This window comes from Oryzias latipes, chromosome 9, assembly GCF_053564925.1.
Source record: "Oryzias latipes strain Hd-rR chromosome 9, Olatipes_Hd-rR_3.1".
Lineage (NCBI taxonomy): Eukaryota > Metazoa > Chordata > Actinopteri > Beloniformes > Adrianichthyidae > Oryzias > Oryzias latipes.
Genome location: NC_136245.1, coordinates 13532734 through 13549960, shown reverse-complemented (window position 1 = coordinate 13549960; position 17227 = coordinate 13532734). Strand labels below are relative to the sequence as shown.

The 17227-nt window shown below is 39.9% G+C and overlaps 1 protein-coding gene across 4 annotated transcripts; it reads left to right on the top strand.

The window, feature by feature from the left end:
* The first annotated feature begins 4870 nt into the window (after positions 1–4870).
* cabp1a (calcium binding protein 1a) lies at positions 4871–13357 on the top strand. Of its 4 annotated transcripts, XM_078952687.1 has the most exons (8): positions 7076–7385; positions 8094–8279; positions 9531–9561; positions 9698–9841; positions 9923–10032; positions 10105–10179; positions 10262–10334; positions 10421–13357. In XM_078952687.1, exons 1-8 carry the CDS (start codon positions 7245–7247, stop codon positions 10444–10446), a joined length of 786 nt encoding a protein of 261 aa, XP_078808813.1. In that variant the 5' UTR covers positions 7076–7244; the 3' UTR covers positions 10447–13357. The 4 variants fall into 4 exon arrangements, with proteins under 4 accessions (XP_004072784.2, XP_078808813.1, XP_078808812.1 ...); XM_004072736.5 differs by lacking the exons at positions 7076–7385; positions 8094–8279 and adding an exon at positions 4871–5659; XM_078952686.1 differs by lacking the exon at positions 8094–8279 and having other exon boundaries at positions 7103–7385.
* The last annotated feature ends 3870 nt before the right edge of the window (positions 13358–17227 follow it).

The following is a 17227-nucleotide window of genomic DNA, read 5'->3' as shown; positions in this document are numbered from 1 at the left end:
GTAGCCTGAACTTTCTGAATTTTAATACTTTAAATATCCCTTTTAAGGTTAAATTTTGAGTTTTTGAAACACCCAAACTCTTTACGGAATTTTATCCCCAACTCTCTCAGCTGGGTGGCCTGGACTTCCCACTGCTCTGCACCTGTAAGGCTGACAAAATGCCCATCAAACTCTTTAATAAAACCAAGACCTTAAGGTAATTATAACTATACATTTTGGGAACAATATGAAGAAACATTATTACACATATTTTGAACCTGTAAGCACACTTAACTGATTTGGAACAAGTTGTCAACTCCAAATATAATTTTCTATAACTGGGCATGCCACACCCATCATTAATGGCTGTGGCTACATACATATCTAAAGAGGGAGAACTGCATTGACTCATGGGCATGCTCTCCTCATTCTCCCTGGGGATTGATCACCTGTGATGGGGCCAAAATCCCACTAACGATTAGAAAAAAATCGTATTTTTTACAACGGTATTAGAGTTTGGTGTGATGGGTTAAAACACCTGGTAAAAGACAAAAGTTAAGTCGTTGCTTTCCCCTATAATTCAAAATCCTGATTTTCCTGCTGGTCTGGGCCCATCTGTGTTCTCCTCCTGGCGTAATTTAGGGATTAATGTATTCGGGGAATTAATTAAAGACAACACTGTTATGTCCTTTCAACAACATTTTTTTGCATATCTCCAACTGAGACATTTTATTTCTTCTCATCTTATGTACACCTCCGCTGTTAATGATGTAGAAAAGTCGTTGTTCACAAATCTGTCTAAATCTGTGATAGTGAACACTTCTCCTTTGCCAAGACAATCCATCCCACCTCGCAGGTGTGCCATATCAAGATGCTGATTAGACAGCATGATTATTGCACAGGTGTGCCTTAGACTGGCCACAAGAAAAGGCCACTCTGAAATCTTCAGTTTTGTTTTATTGAGGGGGTCAGGGGACTCAGACAACCAGTCAGTATCTGGTGTGACCACCATTTGCCTCATGAAGTGCGACACATCTCCTTTGCATAGAGTTGATCAGGTTGTCTATTGTGGCCTGTGAAATGTTGGTCCACTCTTCTTCAATGGCTGTGCGAAGTTGCTAGATATTGGCAGGAACTGGAACACGCTGTCGTATACGCGCATCCCAAACATGCTCAATGTGTGACATGTCCGGTGAGTATGCTGGCCATGCAAGAACTGGGATGTTTTCAGCTTCCAAGAATTGTGTACAGATCCTTGCAACATGGGGCCATGCATTATTATGCTGCAACATGAGGTGATGTTGTTGGATGTACGGCACAACAATGGGCCCCAGGATCTCGCCATGGTATCTCTGTGCATTCAAAATGCCATCAATGAAATGCACCTGTGTTCTTCGCCCATAACATATGCCTGCCCATACCATAACCCCACCACCACCATGGGCTACTCGATCCACAACATTGACATCAGAAAACCCCTGACCCACACAACGCCACACACGCTGTCTGCCATCTGCCCTGAACAGTGTAAACCGGGAGTCATCTGTGAAGAGAACACCTCTCCAACGTGCCAGACGCCATCGCATGTGAGCATTTGCCCACTCAAGTTACGACGACGAACTGGAGTGAGGTCGAGACCTCGATGAGGACGACGAGCATGCAGATGAGCTTCCCTGAGACGGTTTCTGACAGTTTGTGCAGAAATTCTGTGGTTATGCAAACCGATTGTTTCAGCAGCTGTCCGAGTGGCTGGTCTCAGATGATCTTGGAGGTGGACATGCTGGATGTGGAGGTCTTGGGCTGGTGTGGTTACACGTGGTCTGCGGTTGTGAGGCCGGTTAGATGTGCTGCCAAATTCTCGGAAACGCCTTTGGAGACGGCTTATGGTGGAGAAATGGAAATTTAATTCCCTAGCAACAGCTCTGGTGGACATTCCTGCCATCAGCATGCCAATTGCACGCTCCCTCAAAACTTGCGACATCTGTGGCATTATGCTGTGTGATACAACTGAAGATTTCAGAGTGGCCTTTTCTTGTGGCCAGTCTAAGGCACACCTGTGCAATAATCATGCTGTCTAATCAGCATCTTGATATGGCACACCTGCAAGGTGGGATGGATTGTCTTGGCAAAGGAGAAGTGCTCACTATCACAGATTTAGACAGATTTGTGAACAATATTTCAGAGAACTAGTTATTTTGTGTATGTGTAAAATGTTTCACTGAGTGTCTTTGAGTTCATACCATTAAAAAATGGGAGCAATAACAAAAGTGTTGCGTTTATATTTTTGGTCAGTATATATATATATATATATATTTATTTATTTTTATTTTTTTTTTCTTTTAATTATTTTACTTGTATGGCTGTCTCAAGTTGAAGGGCGGGGTGGGGTGGGGGAGTTGACATCTTTTTGATGCTTGATGCTTAAATTGTTCAAATTTTTTTGTGATCGAATTGTTCAAATTTTGAAAACAATAATAAAAAAAAAAGATCTCCAAAATGTAAGGAGTGCCCTATGTGCTGCCATAAAGTGTTGTTGTGTGACTTCGGTAAAGAGGACGTTGGTAAAGACAGAATGAGAACGATAAGGAGGGAAGTGCGGACGTGAAAGAAGACCCCCCATCCCGCCCAATAGTACAAAGATGCAGGTATATGTTTGATAGATATAGAAATGCCGCCTGCAAAGAGACACAACGATGAACCACAGTTTAAACTGCAGGCTATCAGCTACGCAGAGGAACGTGGGAATCAAGCAGCTGCGAAAGAATTCAAGATTAATGCCTTGGTTCGCAAGAGGAGGAAGCTGGAAAACGAACTTTGAAAGATCAAGAAGATACAGCTGAGTTTCCGTGGAAATAAGGCTAGGTTGGAAGATCAACTCAAGTGCAGCAACTTCTAGCAGATTAAAATGAAAAGCTGTCCATCTTCCGCTCCTTTTAATTTCGTTTTTTCTCCTTTTTTAAAACACACACTAGCATGCATGTTTTACCGTTATGTTTTAACATTAAATGCACAAAAAAACACCCATAACTTAAACTGCGCACTTTAATCCAGTGATATTGTATTGTAAGTAGAGGAGTAGAGGAGTGTGTTATTGGAAATAATATGGCTTAATTCTGTGTTTGTGTGTGTATGTCTTCAGTGTTTGATGTGGCTTTTTGACTATCACAGTCAAAAATTTCAGCTCTATGTGTTAAACTTGTTTGCCACCCCTGTTTTATAGGCTTTAATAGCATAAAAAACAGCTGATGTAAAGTGGATTAAAATGTTAATCAACGACCCAAGACCAAGGTAAGAAAGTGCAGCAGGTTTTTCTTGCTGTAAGTTTTTCTCATGTGAGAACTGTATTTGTGTATTCGTTAACGTTTCAATCCACTTTACATCCCCCATTATTATTCTATTTAAGCCTCTAAAAAATGAAAGTCCCGCCCCACTGCCATTTGACATGCAAATTTCGGCCAGTCAGATCAACCAGAAAGGTTACCGCCCCCAAGTGTCAAACACCCCCCCTGGACACCACCCCCAAGTGACAAAAACACCCCTTTAACACTGCACGCAAACCCAGTGAGTGCGCAGGATCGCCGCTCAGTTAGGATTGCAGTTGTTAAATGCGGGGTTGCTCGGTTAGCATTGCGCTTGCGCGGTTGTAAGGTTCGCTTACTCAGATCTTCAATCCACTTGCGCAGTTATCTTTGCGCTTGTTCAATTAATGACAGCCATGAAACGCCATAACAAGCAGGTCTGTCCCTTATATTCGTGAACAGATAATCTGCCTCTCAACAGTCTTGAAAGCTCCTGTATTCTATCTTTCGTTTGGCCATTTTTGTGGAGGGTGAAATTAATTTGCCCGATGTGACTGGAGCATGGCTGTCAGTATACAGTATGGTATGTACTGTGAGCCAGCTCTAATGCACATTTGATATGGTCTCGCAGGCCAATTATAATCACACTGGGCCTAAGTTTGACACATGTGATTTAACCCTTGTGCTATCTTAGATGACCCCACCCTTGCATTGACTTGTTCTCCCTGCCATGACAAAGGTGGATAAAAGTGGAAAGATTTCATGTAATCCATGGACACCAGTGAGGTTCACAAATCATTGAAGAAAAAAGGTTCAGCGCACTGTCCAGTGGGTCTACATGACCCAACTCCCAATGTTAAAGTGCCTAGGATAGCACAAGGGTTAAAGTAACCAATTAACCTTTGAAGCATGTTTTTGGATGGTGGAAGTCTCAAAACGGGGAGAAGATGCAAACTCCACACAGAAAGGTACCATATTAGTGTTCTGTTTCAGGTCCCCAAGCCGGGACATCACCATGACCTCTTTGGGAATCATGGGAAATCATGTCCCAGTAGCCAATGGGCTTAAAGCCCTGCTCCACTTAAAATTTGGATCAGCTTCACAGCGAAAACTTAAAAACTGAATTGAAACAGAAAACAGAACTGAAAAAGAAGAGGCAGAAATGAAAACAAAAGTTGAAAATACAAATAAACATATTTTGTTACAGTTTTGGGTTTGCATTTTTCTTTTTATTCAAGTTTTAAATTTACATATATGTTTTCAAATGAATATTAAGTTTAAATCTACAATATATATTTTTTTAATTCACTATTTTATTTTTCAAATTTTCAATAATTTAGGACAGGTACATTATGGTCTATGTTTTCATCCAAGTCCTGAATTATTAAAGCAAACAATGCAGGTTTTTATATTTTTTCATGGAAGAGTTTTCTCTCTGGAAAGCTTAAGGACACGCACAAATAGGACATTATTTTTTAGAAAATGAGAGCAAATCTTTAATAAATTGATGACCATTTATATTTCTGATTTAAATTCGGGAGTATGTTTGTGTTATGTCGTTCTTTCCTACGTCACAGTAACGGTGCCATAAAAGAAAAGGGGGAAAAAACACATTAATGAACAGGTGACGCGCTCTGCGGCTCCGCCGTCTGGCAGAGTGAATGAGATCCGGCGCAATGAGCACCTCCTTCCCGAAATCTGAATCCACGACCTCCCTCCTGAAGTCTGCGGCAAAAAAACCGACACACCACCCCGAGCGCGCGGCTGAAAGCCATAGGGGGCAATATCACCATCAACACCAGCATCGCCACCGTCCCGCCGAACTCCAAGGCAACGGGAGAACGGAAGAATCCTTCCACACGGCCGACGGTGACGTAAGTGCCCGCAGACCACTGTGCCACCCCTCTACGGTGGGCGCCTGCCAGGACGGCCACAACTCGACCACGCGGAGCGAGTGCAAATCACGTGCGTGTTCAAACCAAGTCCCCGATCCGCTGGCGGCGAACAGCGAGGCAGGCCAAGGTGAGGGGGAGCGCTGCAGGACCTCCAAACATCGCCACCATCGCCGCAGGAGGCACCACCGCGAGGACCGAGCTCCGGCTGAAGCGTCCGAACCGCAGCGTCCCAGCCGGGGCCACGCGCGCTCCCACCCGGTCCCGAGAGCACCCTCCCTGTCAGATAGCAATGACGACAGGGTCCCGCTGTGTGAGCCTAGGGCCCACAAGGGGAGCCGTCTGACCAAAGGCAGCAGTCCATCCACGTCTTCCTGCTCTCTTGTCCCGCAGTCCAACAGGTCGTCCCGCCGCGCACGGAGGCCGAGCCTGGTTTCATCTGCGTCTGATATCAATCTGAGAACCATCATCAGTTCACTCTTTGGTCAGGTGAGACTCCAAACAAAAACAAACCTTCGGCAGGGTTTAGCAGGATTTAGAAGATTGATATTTGAAATTAATTTGAGGAAGACAGTCTGGAAATCCCTGGCAAATCGTGACAGTGTTGGTGTCTTTTAGTACTCCAAGGGGTGGCTAGATATAAAACACATACAAGGCTTCAGTTTGATCTGAAAGCATCTAAAGCCTCCCATGCTTTGCTGTTTTGATCTTTGCTGTTGTTCTACCTGCCTATCAGACAAACAGCTCCCATCACCATTTTTTTCTCCTTATGTAATTTGTAAAATACTGCTTCCTCCTACAGACTGCACTCTATCAGGCAGCTTTCTTTTTGAAGTGGATGTAGGACAAGTTGGATGTTCCACTAGCAGAGAGGTGGAAGTCTGATGTGCAAATGTTTCTTTTGTTGAAAGCACGGGCTTCGTGCTTTGTTCATCTTCCTGCAACCCTCCATCAGGAACACTGCATCTATTGTGTTTTTGTGTTTGAAGATGATCAGTGATGCTGGAGGCTCTATTTTTGAGCTGAGGATCTATTTGAGTCCCCTTAAACCATTAGCATAATTTGGGTCTGGTGACGAAATTTTCTCTTTTACATCTTCCAGAGGTCAGATTTTATTTGCTTCCTTGTATGGTACTCACTTTTGAACAGGAAATGATTACCATGAGCTGAACAGGGAATCTTTCTGTCATTGATCAGTTCCGTCATGGAAACGCAGAATTAGTCCTTTGTGGGTTGAAAAGAAACTTCTTCTAGTACTGATAGTATAAAAGCCATCTCTGCAAATAGCCAGTGAGTCAGACTGTGAGCAGCTCTGCGAAAACATTACCGTGACCCCTAAAATGCTCTTTGATTACACACCCACTGTCAATGGTGAGGAGTTCAGTCATGGGCAAGAAATGGAAAGCTCCATTTGAGAGCAACATACACACAATACATTAAAAATTGATGCAATTTTTCTTCTATTTGCAACTACCTGTGCACACCTGCAGATGACACTGTCTCTGCAAATGTCAGTTGCTGCTTTGCTGCTTTGTGTGCTTGTGTTTGGTGCCACACAGTGTGTGCAGGTCAGAGTAACCTTGCCATTGCCTGTGAAGGACACACAAACAGCCACATGGTGAAAATGTGAAATTCTGCATCAAATGCGTATTGACAAAATGTTTTTTATAAGAAAAAAGCATCAGGTCCTAACATTTTTTTAGACCGGAGGAGGGTTTTTTTAATGGTCAAGGTCACCTCAATATGCGTGCAACCCAGACGGCCTCTCTGGTGGGAAGACTGGAGACAGTTTTGTCAATTTTTTTTTATATGCATACTTTGTGTAATTTGTGTTTTCTGTAGTTTGGCTGGTGTGTCAGCAGTGTGCAATATCTTTCAGACATCTCCTCTCCTTTAATAGGCATTATTCCGTTTCCTTCCTTGGTCCACATCCCTCCCTCGTCTGTTTTCTTCTCCTCTCTCCCTCACTCGATGGTGTCCCTACTGTTGCAACATTCATTTACCCCAGAAGCTCAGTGGACTAAAGTTCCAACATATTTGTCCTGCTTTAGATTTTATTAGAATCTTTGGTTTCATGGGTCTTGCTAAAAGTAGAGTTTGTCTTCCTCACAAAACCCAAACTGCAAACCTGGTGGAGAAAAATTCCTTATGGTCGTATTTAATGTCTTTTTTCTCCTTTGGAATGGGAAACTGCTTAGACTGGCCTCTGAGAGCGGTAAGATTTTAAAAAACAAACTTCACACCCTGAAATTTCCTAGACTTTAGCGCTTTTAAAGGTTAATTGTAACATATTACTTTCTTTGCTTTGGACTTAGGATGACTTAGGTCATTTTTGCGCAATTTTTGAAACTCCGTACAGCTAAAAAGATTCAATTCATGCTTCAGTTTGAGTAGATTTATTTTAGATTCAGGCCATGGTGTCATGAGTTTGTTGAGAAGGAAGTGTTACTTGTTCGTCTCTCCTGCTTTGAGATTCTTAAAGTCCTAATGTAGATGTGATATTGGATTTTGGCAAGCCTCGGCTGTTCAACAGGAGCCACTTACTAATGAGAGCTCAATGTCCTGTAGAAGAAAATGTGCCTGCAGTGAAAGTCTTAGCCTGCTCCCTACTGCTTTCATTCTACTTTTTCTGCTTCTGTTTACTCTTTGTCAGACAGTGTATAGGTGTGAGGTGCCAGTCTGTACAAGTGGCAAGTAAACTGTTATGAGCAATGGGTGGAAAGTTGGCAACATGCTGTTTTATAGATGTATTTAGGTGATTTTTCCACCATGTTTTCATGTAGATGACATTGTTTTCTTACATAGGCTCTTGTATAACACACAGATATATTGTGCATCGGGCTTTATTTATTAGGGTTTTTTTCCGTAAAATGTAAAAAAAGTGTACACCAACAACTTTTTTTCTCTGCCCACCCATTGGAAGATGGTCCAGGATGCTGAGAGGAGACTGAGGCTGGTGCTGTCATGTGCAGAGATTGCCCAGTCAGGGTATCTTGGGCCTTATCAGGACTCCATTGTTTCCATGACACAAAACTGCGTTCTCGTGAGCAACCTATTGGGACAAACCTGTGTCTTCCTGAGTAAAGGCATGGCAAAGTGCATGCAGGCTGTACGTAAGTCTGAACAAACACGGTTTTTATCTGTGTTCAAAAATAACCACAGTATTGTGATCATTATCCTGTCACATTAGATGAGTGCTCTCTACTTTTCAGGCGTATAAAAGCCCAGATTTAGACAGTCCACCTTTTACTTTGTCCCTCTGACTCTCATAAACACATAAACTATTATCACCACTGTTTTCTCAGATAAATATCCTTCAATTCTCCGCTTTTAGGAACCCACACACCAGTGACAACAAAGCTCTAAAGCAAGGTGCACACCTGCCATATATGGTCTAGTGTTTAAAAAGAAACTAATGGAGAGAAAACGACTGACAGATTTGTAACTACTTGAAAATTTGCTGACCATAAAGCTGTAACCTGCATAAATTGGCTTTGTACAAAGTCAGGAGTAAGAGCTCCTGTCTAAGCTTTTTATTCCAAAAAACTGTGATGTCACAAATAAATTAGGATATGATGTGATTGAGATTTTTTTCTCATCAAGGGTCAGAAACACTCACCCCGCTATTTCCATTCTTTGTGCAAATAAAAAGCAAATAGCCATCTAAAAAGCCTTTCAGGTCTGAATGCCAGAATCAAGTCATCATTAATAGAACATTTAGCCATCTGTTTTGCATTATGTCAGTTTTACACAGAATAAGCACAAAGAGCTCTTATGAGTCCTTGTTTTGTTGCGTTAGAACATAGGAAAAAACTTCCTATGTCTCGACGATGGCTTGAATATGTCTGTAAAACTGTCAGTGACTGCTGATGTGGGATGAGCTGGCAGGGATTGACTGACAGAAGAAGCGCTGATGGTCCTCTGCAAACGTTGGTTGTTTTGGGCGCATGCCGTTTCGGTCAGTGATTCTGTTCAGACGTCACCGCTTTGTGTTTAGACTTCTCTCTTCGTCTACTGTTAACCCCTGGTGGCTCTGGAGTGTGTCTGCCTCTTTCTGTCCTTTAAAGGTTGCATTCATTATAAACAAGAAGCAGAAAAAATGTATATGTAAGTGCTAGTGTTGTTCTGTCCTGCTTGATAGTGATCAGTATTTTCTTTAAGAGCACATCAATATGGGTGGTAGTTTTACCCAACTGTTATTTCGCTGCAGTTCATTAAAATGTGTAGATTTAGATTTGGGCACCACTTAAGTCAAGGGTTAAGGATAGCTTTCAGTGGAAAGCTTACATGAAGCTCATAAGCTTTTTCTAAAAGCTGACATTGAGTTTTTATACTGATCACTAATAGTATTTCTTTACAGGATAGAGAGCTGCGACCAGAAGAAATGGATGGTAAGATGCTCTTCACTTTAAACTCAATCCAATGTGTTTTGAAAATAATAAAGCAAAGTAAACACCATTTTAGAATAAATCCAGCTATAAATGAAGACATTTAATTCCTGCGTTGATATACATGCTATTTTTACAGAACTGCGAGATGCTTTCAAAGAGTTTGACAAAGACAAAGATGGTTTTATCAGCTGCAAAGATCTAGGAAACTGTATGAGGACCATGGGATACATGCCTACTGAAATGGAGCTGATAGAGCTGAGTCAACAGATAAACATGAACTGTAGGCATATCTTCATTTGACATTTACATGACTGTTTGGAGTAAATTATTTCAAGTTTGAAGTTTTATTATTTGTCTTTAGTGGGAGGTCATGTGGATTTTGACGATTTTGTGGAATTGATGGGTCCCAAACTCCTTGCTGAAACTGCCGACATGATTGGCATTAAGGAGTTGAAAGATGCTTTTCGAGAGGTAAGAGTTTAAATGCTGATTTTTGTTGTGTGTATTTTTTTATTCTTTATTTCTGTTGTGTGCTGTTCTTAGTTTGACACAAATGGAGATGGAGCCATAAGCACATCTGAGCTCCGAGATGCAATGAGGAAACTGTTGGGCCAGCAAGTAAGAACTGGGCCAAACTAAGACTTGATAGCTCAAAACCGCACGCATGTTTCCTGACCTCGTTCATTTGTTTGTTATGCAGGTTGGTCTAAAAGAAGTAGAGGACATCCTGAGGGACGTGGATTTGAACGGTGACGGACTTGTTGACTTTGAAGGTAAAACATCTTTCACAAAGCACTCGTCAAAGCGCACTGTCGAGTGTTGAGCAGCAGTATTTAATGCTCCTTATCTCTTCTTACAGAGTTCGTACGAATGATGTCTCGCTGAGATCATACAAATGATCAGCACTGAATGTGAAGCTATGTCCTTTTTGTCCTCCCGACCACATAGAAGCAGGGACATGCCGAAACCCTCTGAGCCATTTAGATCTAAACCACACTGGAATTAAAACTATTTGAAGCAAAGAATCACCTCACTCTTTCAATCAATAAGTGTTCTTCCAGAAAACAGAAGTCTCGTTTGAACTGAGGCGGAATTTGCTGTAGCATAGCTCATAATTGCCTAAAATATGTTTTTTTTTTTCTTTTTTGCACTTTAATTGTCACCAAATAAGTCTCCATCTGACTAGCTCATGTCCTGTCTCATCATGTGTGAAGCACCTCCAAATGTCGCCTTCGATGTTCAGTAACATCAGAATCAGACTCGATGCTGAAAGGATGTCAAACAATCAGCTCTGTTGAATGTTTCTGTAAGAATCCACTTCCTATGCATTGTATAAGAAGTTGTATGTACCTTTGCATAATATTGGTGCTCCACCAACACAGTCATGTGGTAGACTCAGATCTGTATGTAACTGTACGTTTTCACTGTGCAAGTCCAGTTAATCAAAACAGTCACTGTCTGAGATGCAGCAAAGATCTATTTTATATGCCTTGCATACAGTCAGGACCATATATATTTGGACAGAGACATTTTTTCTAATTTAGTTTCTGTACATTACCACAGTGAATTTTAAATAAAACAACTCAGATGCCATTGAAGTGCAGACTTTCAGCTTTTATTCCATGAGCTGAACAAAAAGATTGCATAAAAATGTGAAAAACTAAAGCATTTTTGAAATACAATCCTTTCATTTCATGGGCTCGTAAGTAATTGGACAAATGAAATAACTGAAAACAAAATGGTCATTACTAAGATTTGGTTGAAAGCCCTTGTTGGCAATGACAGCCTGAAGTCTTGAAGTCATGGACATCATCATATGCTGGGGTTTCTCTTTCTGGATGCTCTGCCAGGCCTTTACTGCAGCGGCTTTCAGTTGCTGTTTGTTTGTGGGCCTTTCTGTCTAAAGTTTAGTCTTCAACAAGTGAAATGCATGCTCAAATGGGTTAAAATCAAGTGACTGACTTGGCCATTCAAGAATATTCCACTTCTTTGCTTTAATAAACTCCTGAGTTGCTTTGGCTGTATGTTTTGGGTCGTTGTCCATCTGTATTATGAAACGCCGCCCAATCAGTTTGGCTGCATTCACCTGGATCTGCGCAGATGGTATGTCTCTGAACACCTCAGAATTCATTGCTTCTGTCCTGTGTCACATCATCAATAAACACTAGTGTACCAGTGCCACTAGCAGCCATGCACGCCCAGGCCATCACACTGCCTCCACAGTGTTTTACTGATACTGTAGTGTGCTTTGGATCATGAGCTTCTCCACGCTTTCTCCATACGTTTCTCTTGCCATCATTCTGGTAGAGGTTGATTTTGGTTTCATCTGTCCAAAGAATGTTTTCCAGAACTGTGCTGGCTTTTTTAGATGCTTTTTAGCAAAGTCCAATCTAGCTTTCCTATTCTTGAGGCTTATGAGTGGTTTGCATCTTGCAGTGTACCCTCTGTATCTACTTTCATGCAGTCTTCTTTTTATGGTAGACTTGGATATTGATACGCCTACCTCCTGGAGAGTGTTGTTCACTGGGTTGGCTGTTGTGAACAGGTTCCTCTTCACCATGGAAATGATTCTGCGATCATCCATTACTGTTGTCTTCCGTGGACGTCCAGGTTTTTTTGCGTTGCCGAGTTCACCAGTGCTTTCTTTCTCAGGATGTACCACACTGTTGATTTTGCCACTCCTAATACTGTAGCAATTTCTGGCATGTTTTTTTCCCGGTTTTCTCAGCTTAATAATGGCTCCTTTCACCTGCTTTGAGAGCTCCTTTGACCGCATGTTGTCTGTTCACAGCAAAATCTTCAAAATGCAAGCACAAGTCCTTTAACCCTTGTGTAACCCTTCACATTTTCACATTGGGAGTTGGGTCATCTAGGCCCACTAGACAGTGCGCTGAACCTTTTTTCTTCAATGATTTGTGAACCTCACTGGTGTCCATGGATTACATGAAATCTTTCCACCTTAATAAACTTTGTCATGGTAGGGAGAACACGTCAATGTAACGGTGGGGTTATCTAAGATAGCACAAGGGCTAATCAACTCCAGGCCTTTTATCTGTTTCACTCATAATGACATAACAAGGGAATTGCCCACACCTGCCCATGCAATAGCATGAAAGTCAATTGTCCAACTACTTACAAGTCCATGAAATGAAGGGATTGTGTTCAAAAAATGCTTTAGTTTTTCACATTTTTATGCAATCTTTTTGTTCAGCCCATGGAATAAAAGCTGAAAGTCTGCACTTCAATGGAATCTGAGTTGTTTTATTTAAAATTCACTGTGGTAATGTACAGAAACTAAATAAGAAAAAATGTGTCTCTGTCCAAATATTTATAGTCCTGACTGTATGTATTGTCTACTCATGTTTGTACGACAGTGGTACAATCAAAATACCTTATAAAATGTGCTGCTCTTCTAAAGTTAAAATAAAGAAAGCCAAGTGCTCATGCACCCAGAGAAGTAGCGGCTTGCAGCAATATGGACCATTTCTAGACTTTAAGTTTTTAAAGGCTCACATGTTTAAATTCAATAAAACTATTGGAGCTGTATTTTTTTAATGTCCCAGCATTTACTAGAATAGATTACATAAGTAAACTGTATTTGCAGTTGATCTAACTATGTTGTATTTGTACTGTATGTTACTATCATTGGGTTTGTAGGTGTGGTAATGTACCACACGTGTTATTATTTTGTATGCATGCCAAAGAATGACATTCATTGAACTTCGTATGCACATTTGTACTTTGGTCCAAAAAAATATTTCGCCATTGTAGACAAATAAAATATGTTTACATTTGAGCTTTATTTTACTGTTATGTTGGGGGACAAACTTTTGTGTTGTTAAAAGGACAATGTTAAGAAAGAACCTTCATACAATAATGATTTAACTGTAAGCAGTGGCAGTTCTAGCTTGAATTTTACCCTGAGAAAACTACTCCACATGGCTTACCCTCTGAAAAAGGTTTATTTGACGTAGCAAAGTTAGGTGGTACTTTATTTGATCTCAAGGATAAAACTGCGTCCAATTTTTATCAGTGATACTTAAAATCTTAAATATAAACTTAAAACTTAACAACAACAAAAACTTCCATCATTGAGAGCATTAAGGATTAAACATGGCTTGATCTTCCAGCATGACAATGATTCCAATCACATCATCTAGGTCAGTGGTCGCCAACCTTTTTCAGGCCCGGATCGGTTTCATCTCAGACAATATTTTCATGGACCTGTCTAGGAAAGTTTCTATTAAATGAAGTTTGTATTTAATATTTTTAAGATTCCGGATTATAAAAAAAACTGTTTTTCAAATGAAAAAGTTACAACAAGGAATTGTGTTTAAAAAACATCTGAAAACATTAGTAATTTTGTTTTTACAGATGACAAAGATTCAATAAAACAAAGTTGTTGATTTGTAGAAGTTGTTTCTGATTTGCAAACAATTCAATAAAAGCAACATTCGTGTTTTTTTTGTCCTAGAATATTATTATAACACTAAAACCCAACCAAATCTATGATCATCTTTCAAGGCAAAAAGATTAATCAATTTTTTTTTAAACATAAATCCTGACTAACTTTGTTTTTTTAACACAGAGGATCATTTGCTGTGCTGACGTTTTTTAACAGATACCTGCTTAATTCTGCCTTGCTGTAGGAAAAATTCATAAATGTTCTTTTTACAAGTTTTGCGGTTTTAACTTAGACTTTGTAATGAAAATTTTACCTTTAAAATCAAAGTGGATGCTAACAACCAGACACTAACTTTTAAGCTGCGTCTGACTTTAAGGTGTTATGGATAAATGAAGAAAAATGAAATGACACAACTGTCGTAAAACTAGTATTTTCTAAATACAATAACAAACATGTCTATGTCTGAAACTTTATTATCTGCGTTTGTGAAACATTCAGACATTAGTTGCTGCATATTAGGCAGAGCGAGGAGCATCTGATCAGTAAATCCTTATTTGGAGAAGGACTCCCATTTTTTTCTGTAAATAGTAGCTTTATTTTTCTTTGAACTCAAAGGCTGTTCTTCGGTTTCCTCACACTAACTCTTTCCAAATATGTTTTAGTGTTTCTACCAACTTTGCTGTCCACACAGCTACTTAAAGTCATGTCATGCATCGAGCCAGACGGATGAAGTAGAATCTGGCAGTTTTCCAAAATAAAACTTCCTTTAGTATCAGAAGATAAACGTAACAAAAATAATCGAAGTTGTATGCATCTTTTTTCTGTCAGCGGCCCTGTACCAAGTGGCCCACGGACCGGTACCAGTTCACAGCCCATGGGTTGGGGACCACTGATCTAGACAACAAAGTAGCTGCTAAGTAAAAAGCATTTCAAGGTTCAGCAGTAGCATAGCCAGTCTTTGGACCTCAATCCAGCAAAAAATCTGGAGGGAGTTGAAAGTCTGTGTTGCCACAAAGCATCAAAAAGCATCACAGCCCCTGAGAATATGTACATGGAAAAATGGACCAAAATATGGTACGGTGTGAGCAAGCCTGGTGAAGACCTACAAGAAACCTTTAACCTATACCATTGTCAACCAGGCTTACATCCCAACGTCTTAAGGTGAACTTTTGTTATTGATCAAATACTTATTTTCTGCACAATCTGTCACTGGTAGTTCATGTTCATGACTTCTATAAATAGTTTTTTCTCAAACTGTATTTGTGTTTTGTTTTTTAGTATTGCTGTTGAGTGTTCCTTCCATTGTGTTGGCATTCTGAGGGACTGCAGATGCTAAGTAATTTATTAGTGGGCAGTAGCTCGGGAGGTTGAGCAGGTTGGCCGAGGATCCCCCCTCCCCCCTTTCTTTACTCAAGAAAAGTGGAACTAGATGGGTCTTGATTTTCATCTTCTGGTTCGGACAACATATCAGATTTTAAGGACAGCTGCTAAGCGAATGAGGAAATAACACACACAAAAGAATTTTCCATCAGTGAAAATTAAACATGGCTGGATCATCCAGCATGACAATAATCCCAAACATATCAGTTCAGTTTCAATTTAACTAGAAGCAGAAACATGTTTTAAAGATGCCCAAAAGTGCTCTGAAAAAAGTACAGGAGTTTGACATCCAAAAATGTATTTTTTTCTGATTTTATACACCACGTCAATTAAAGTTTACCAGAATAACAACTTGACTGGTTAATCTGTAATTGCATTGTAGGTTGTGCACTCTAAATATACCTAAGAAAAATCATATATTTTTGCCCTAAAAGTAACAGCAGTTGAAGTAAAACTGCAGAGCATGAACATGTTAAAATTACTTTAATTAAAAGCCTCTCTACTGACAGGAGAAGAGTAGCTCTGTACATAACTTTGTGTTGGGTATCTTTCTCCTCTTATGCTTTTCTTTTGTTCCTAATTGAGAAATGTGATGGTTTAGCGCCTTCTTTCATATCTAAAATGAAATTGTTGCTCATATAAATTATAAAGCTCATCCTAATGCTTTTATACTTTTGCTTTTGCCCCCCTAAAAACTACGTCTGGCAGGATGCTGCCCTGGGTGATTGCCCACAATGCCAATCCCTTAATCCGCTTGACTGTAAATCTTGAAATGAAAGTGCCCTACCTGCAGCAGTGGAGTGATGGTATCTTTCTTTGAAAAATGTCAAATAGGAAACTATGCTGGCTTATTGTCTGGCCTTTGGCTTCCTGACCGTTAATCTGACAGATTATTCCGACATAAATGAATAAAATGGGGTTTCCTGTTTCCAGAAAATTTTATGAAGATACAATATTTATTTTAAAGACATGGAAACATTTAATCAAGAATATTTATTTATTACATGATAAAAATAATTTACAATAATGTAAAACAAAGAATAGTGAGGCAAACTAATATGAAAAGTCAAATTCACAAGCATATTTGTGGCATTTATTTATTTTTGAGAAGGTACATTTTTAAAACGGGTATCAAGAAAACACAAAAGATACAGGGTAGTATTATGAGTTTGTTTGTTTGTTTGTTTGATTTTATTGTATTACTGTGTTTTTTATTATTTGTCCCTTCCTTGCTGTTCTTGCACTGATGGCGATCCTTAAATCTCATAACTATGCACAATGACAATAAAGCAAATCTAATCTAATGTGTGAGAAGGTAATTTGATTATTATAGGTAAACAATTTCCCTCATGATTATTTATGTCAACCTGTGTCTGGAAAAAGCTTCTAGGAGCAATTTTAGTGTAAACTGGCAAAAATGTGCTTATAAAATCAAGCTGTCATCTACAGGGCCGTCGCCGTAGTAACTATCCAGTCATTTTCCAGCACAGCGTGCGCGTTGCGTTGGACCTCTCTGATTGGACAAGAAAAGGACTATACCAAACTGGAAAAGATTAGGGGGTCGTAGCGACTCCTTTGAGAACACGTGTAAGACGCTCTGGTTAAAATATGTTTCAACATCTTTAATAAATCGTAAATCTAGTGATAATATCATTGACACCGAAATAGTCTACAAATATTAAACATGATTTAATAATATATTTCTATCTATTGCAATGAAGGTTATCAAAACTATTGGAAAATAAGACCTATAATTTCGCCCCGCCTGCATCGGTGAATTGAGGATAAAAAAAAAAGTATATTTTCTTATCGAACGGTAATTTTTCATGCCAGTATGTTCAAATGAAAATTGTACTAAATAAAAACATTTTTAAAGTAACA

Excerpts from the sequence above, each read along its gene's own strand:
- cabp1a (XM_004072736.5), top strand. The coding sequence starts at position 4,940 with ATGAGATCCGGCGCAATGAGCACCTCCTTCCCGAAATCTGAATCCACG. Across the intron at positions 10,180-10,261 it reads GGAAACTGTTGGGCCAGCAA|GTTGGTCTAAAAGAAGTAGA; the intron begins GTAAGAACTGGG and ends TTTGTTATGCAG. Across the intron at positions 10,335-10,420 it reads CGGACTTGTTGACTTTGAAG|AGTTCGTACGAATGATGTCT; the intron begins GTAAAACATCTT and ends CTCTTCTTACAG.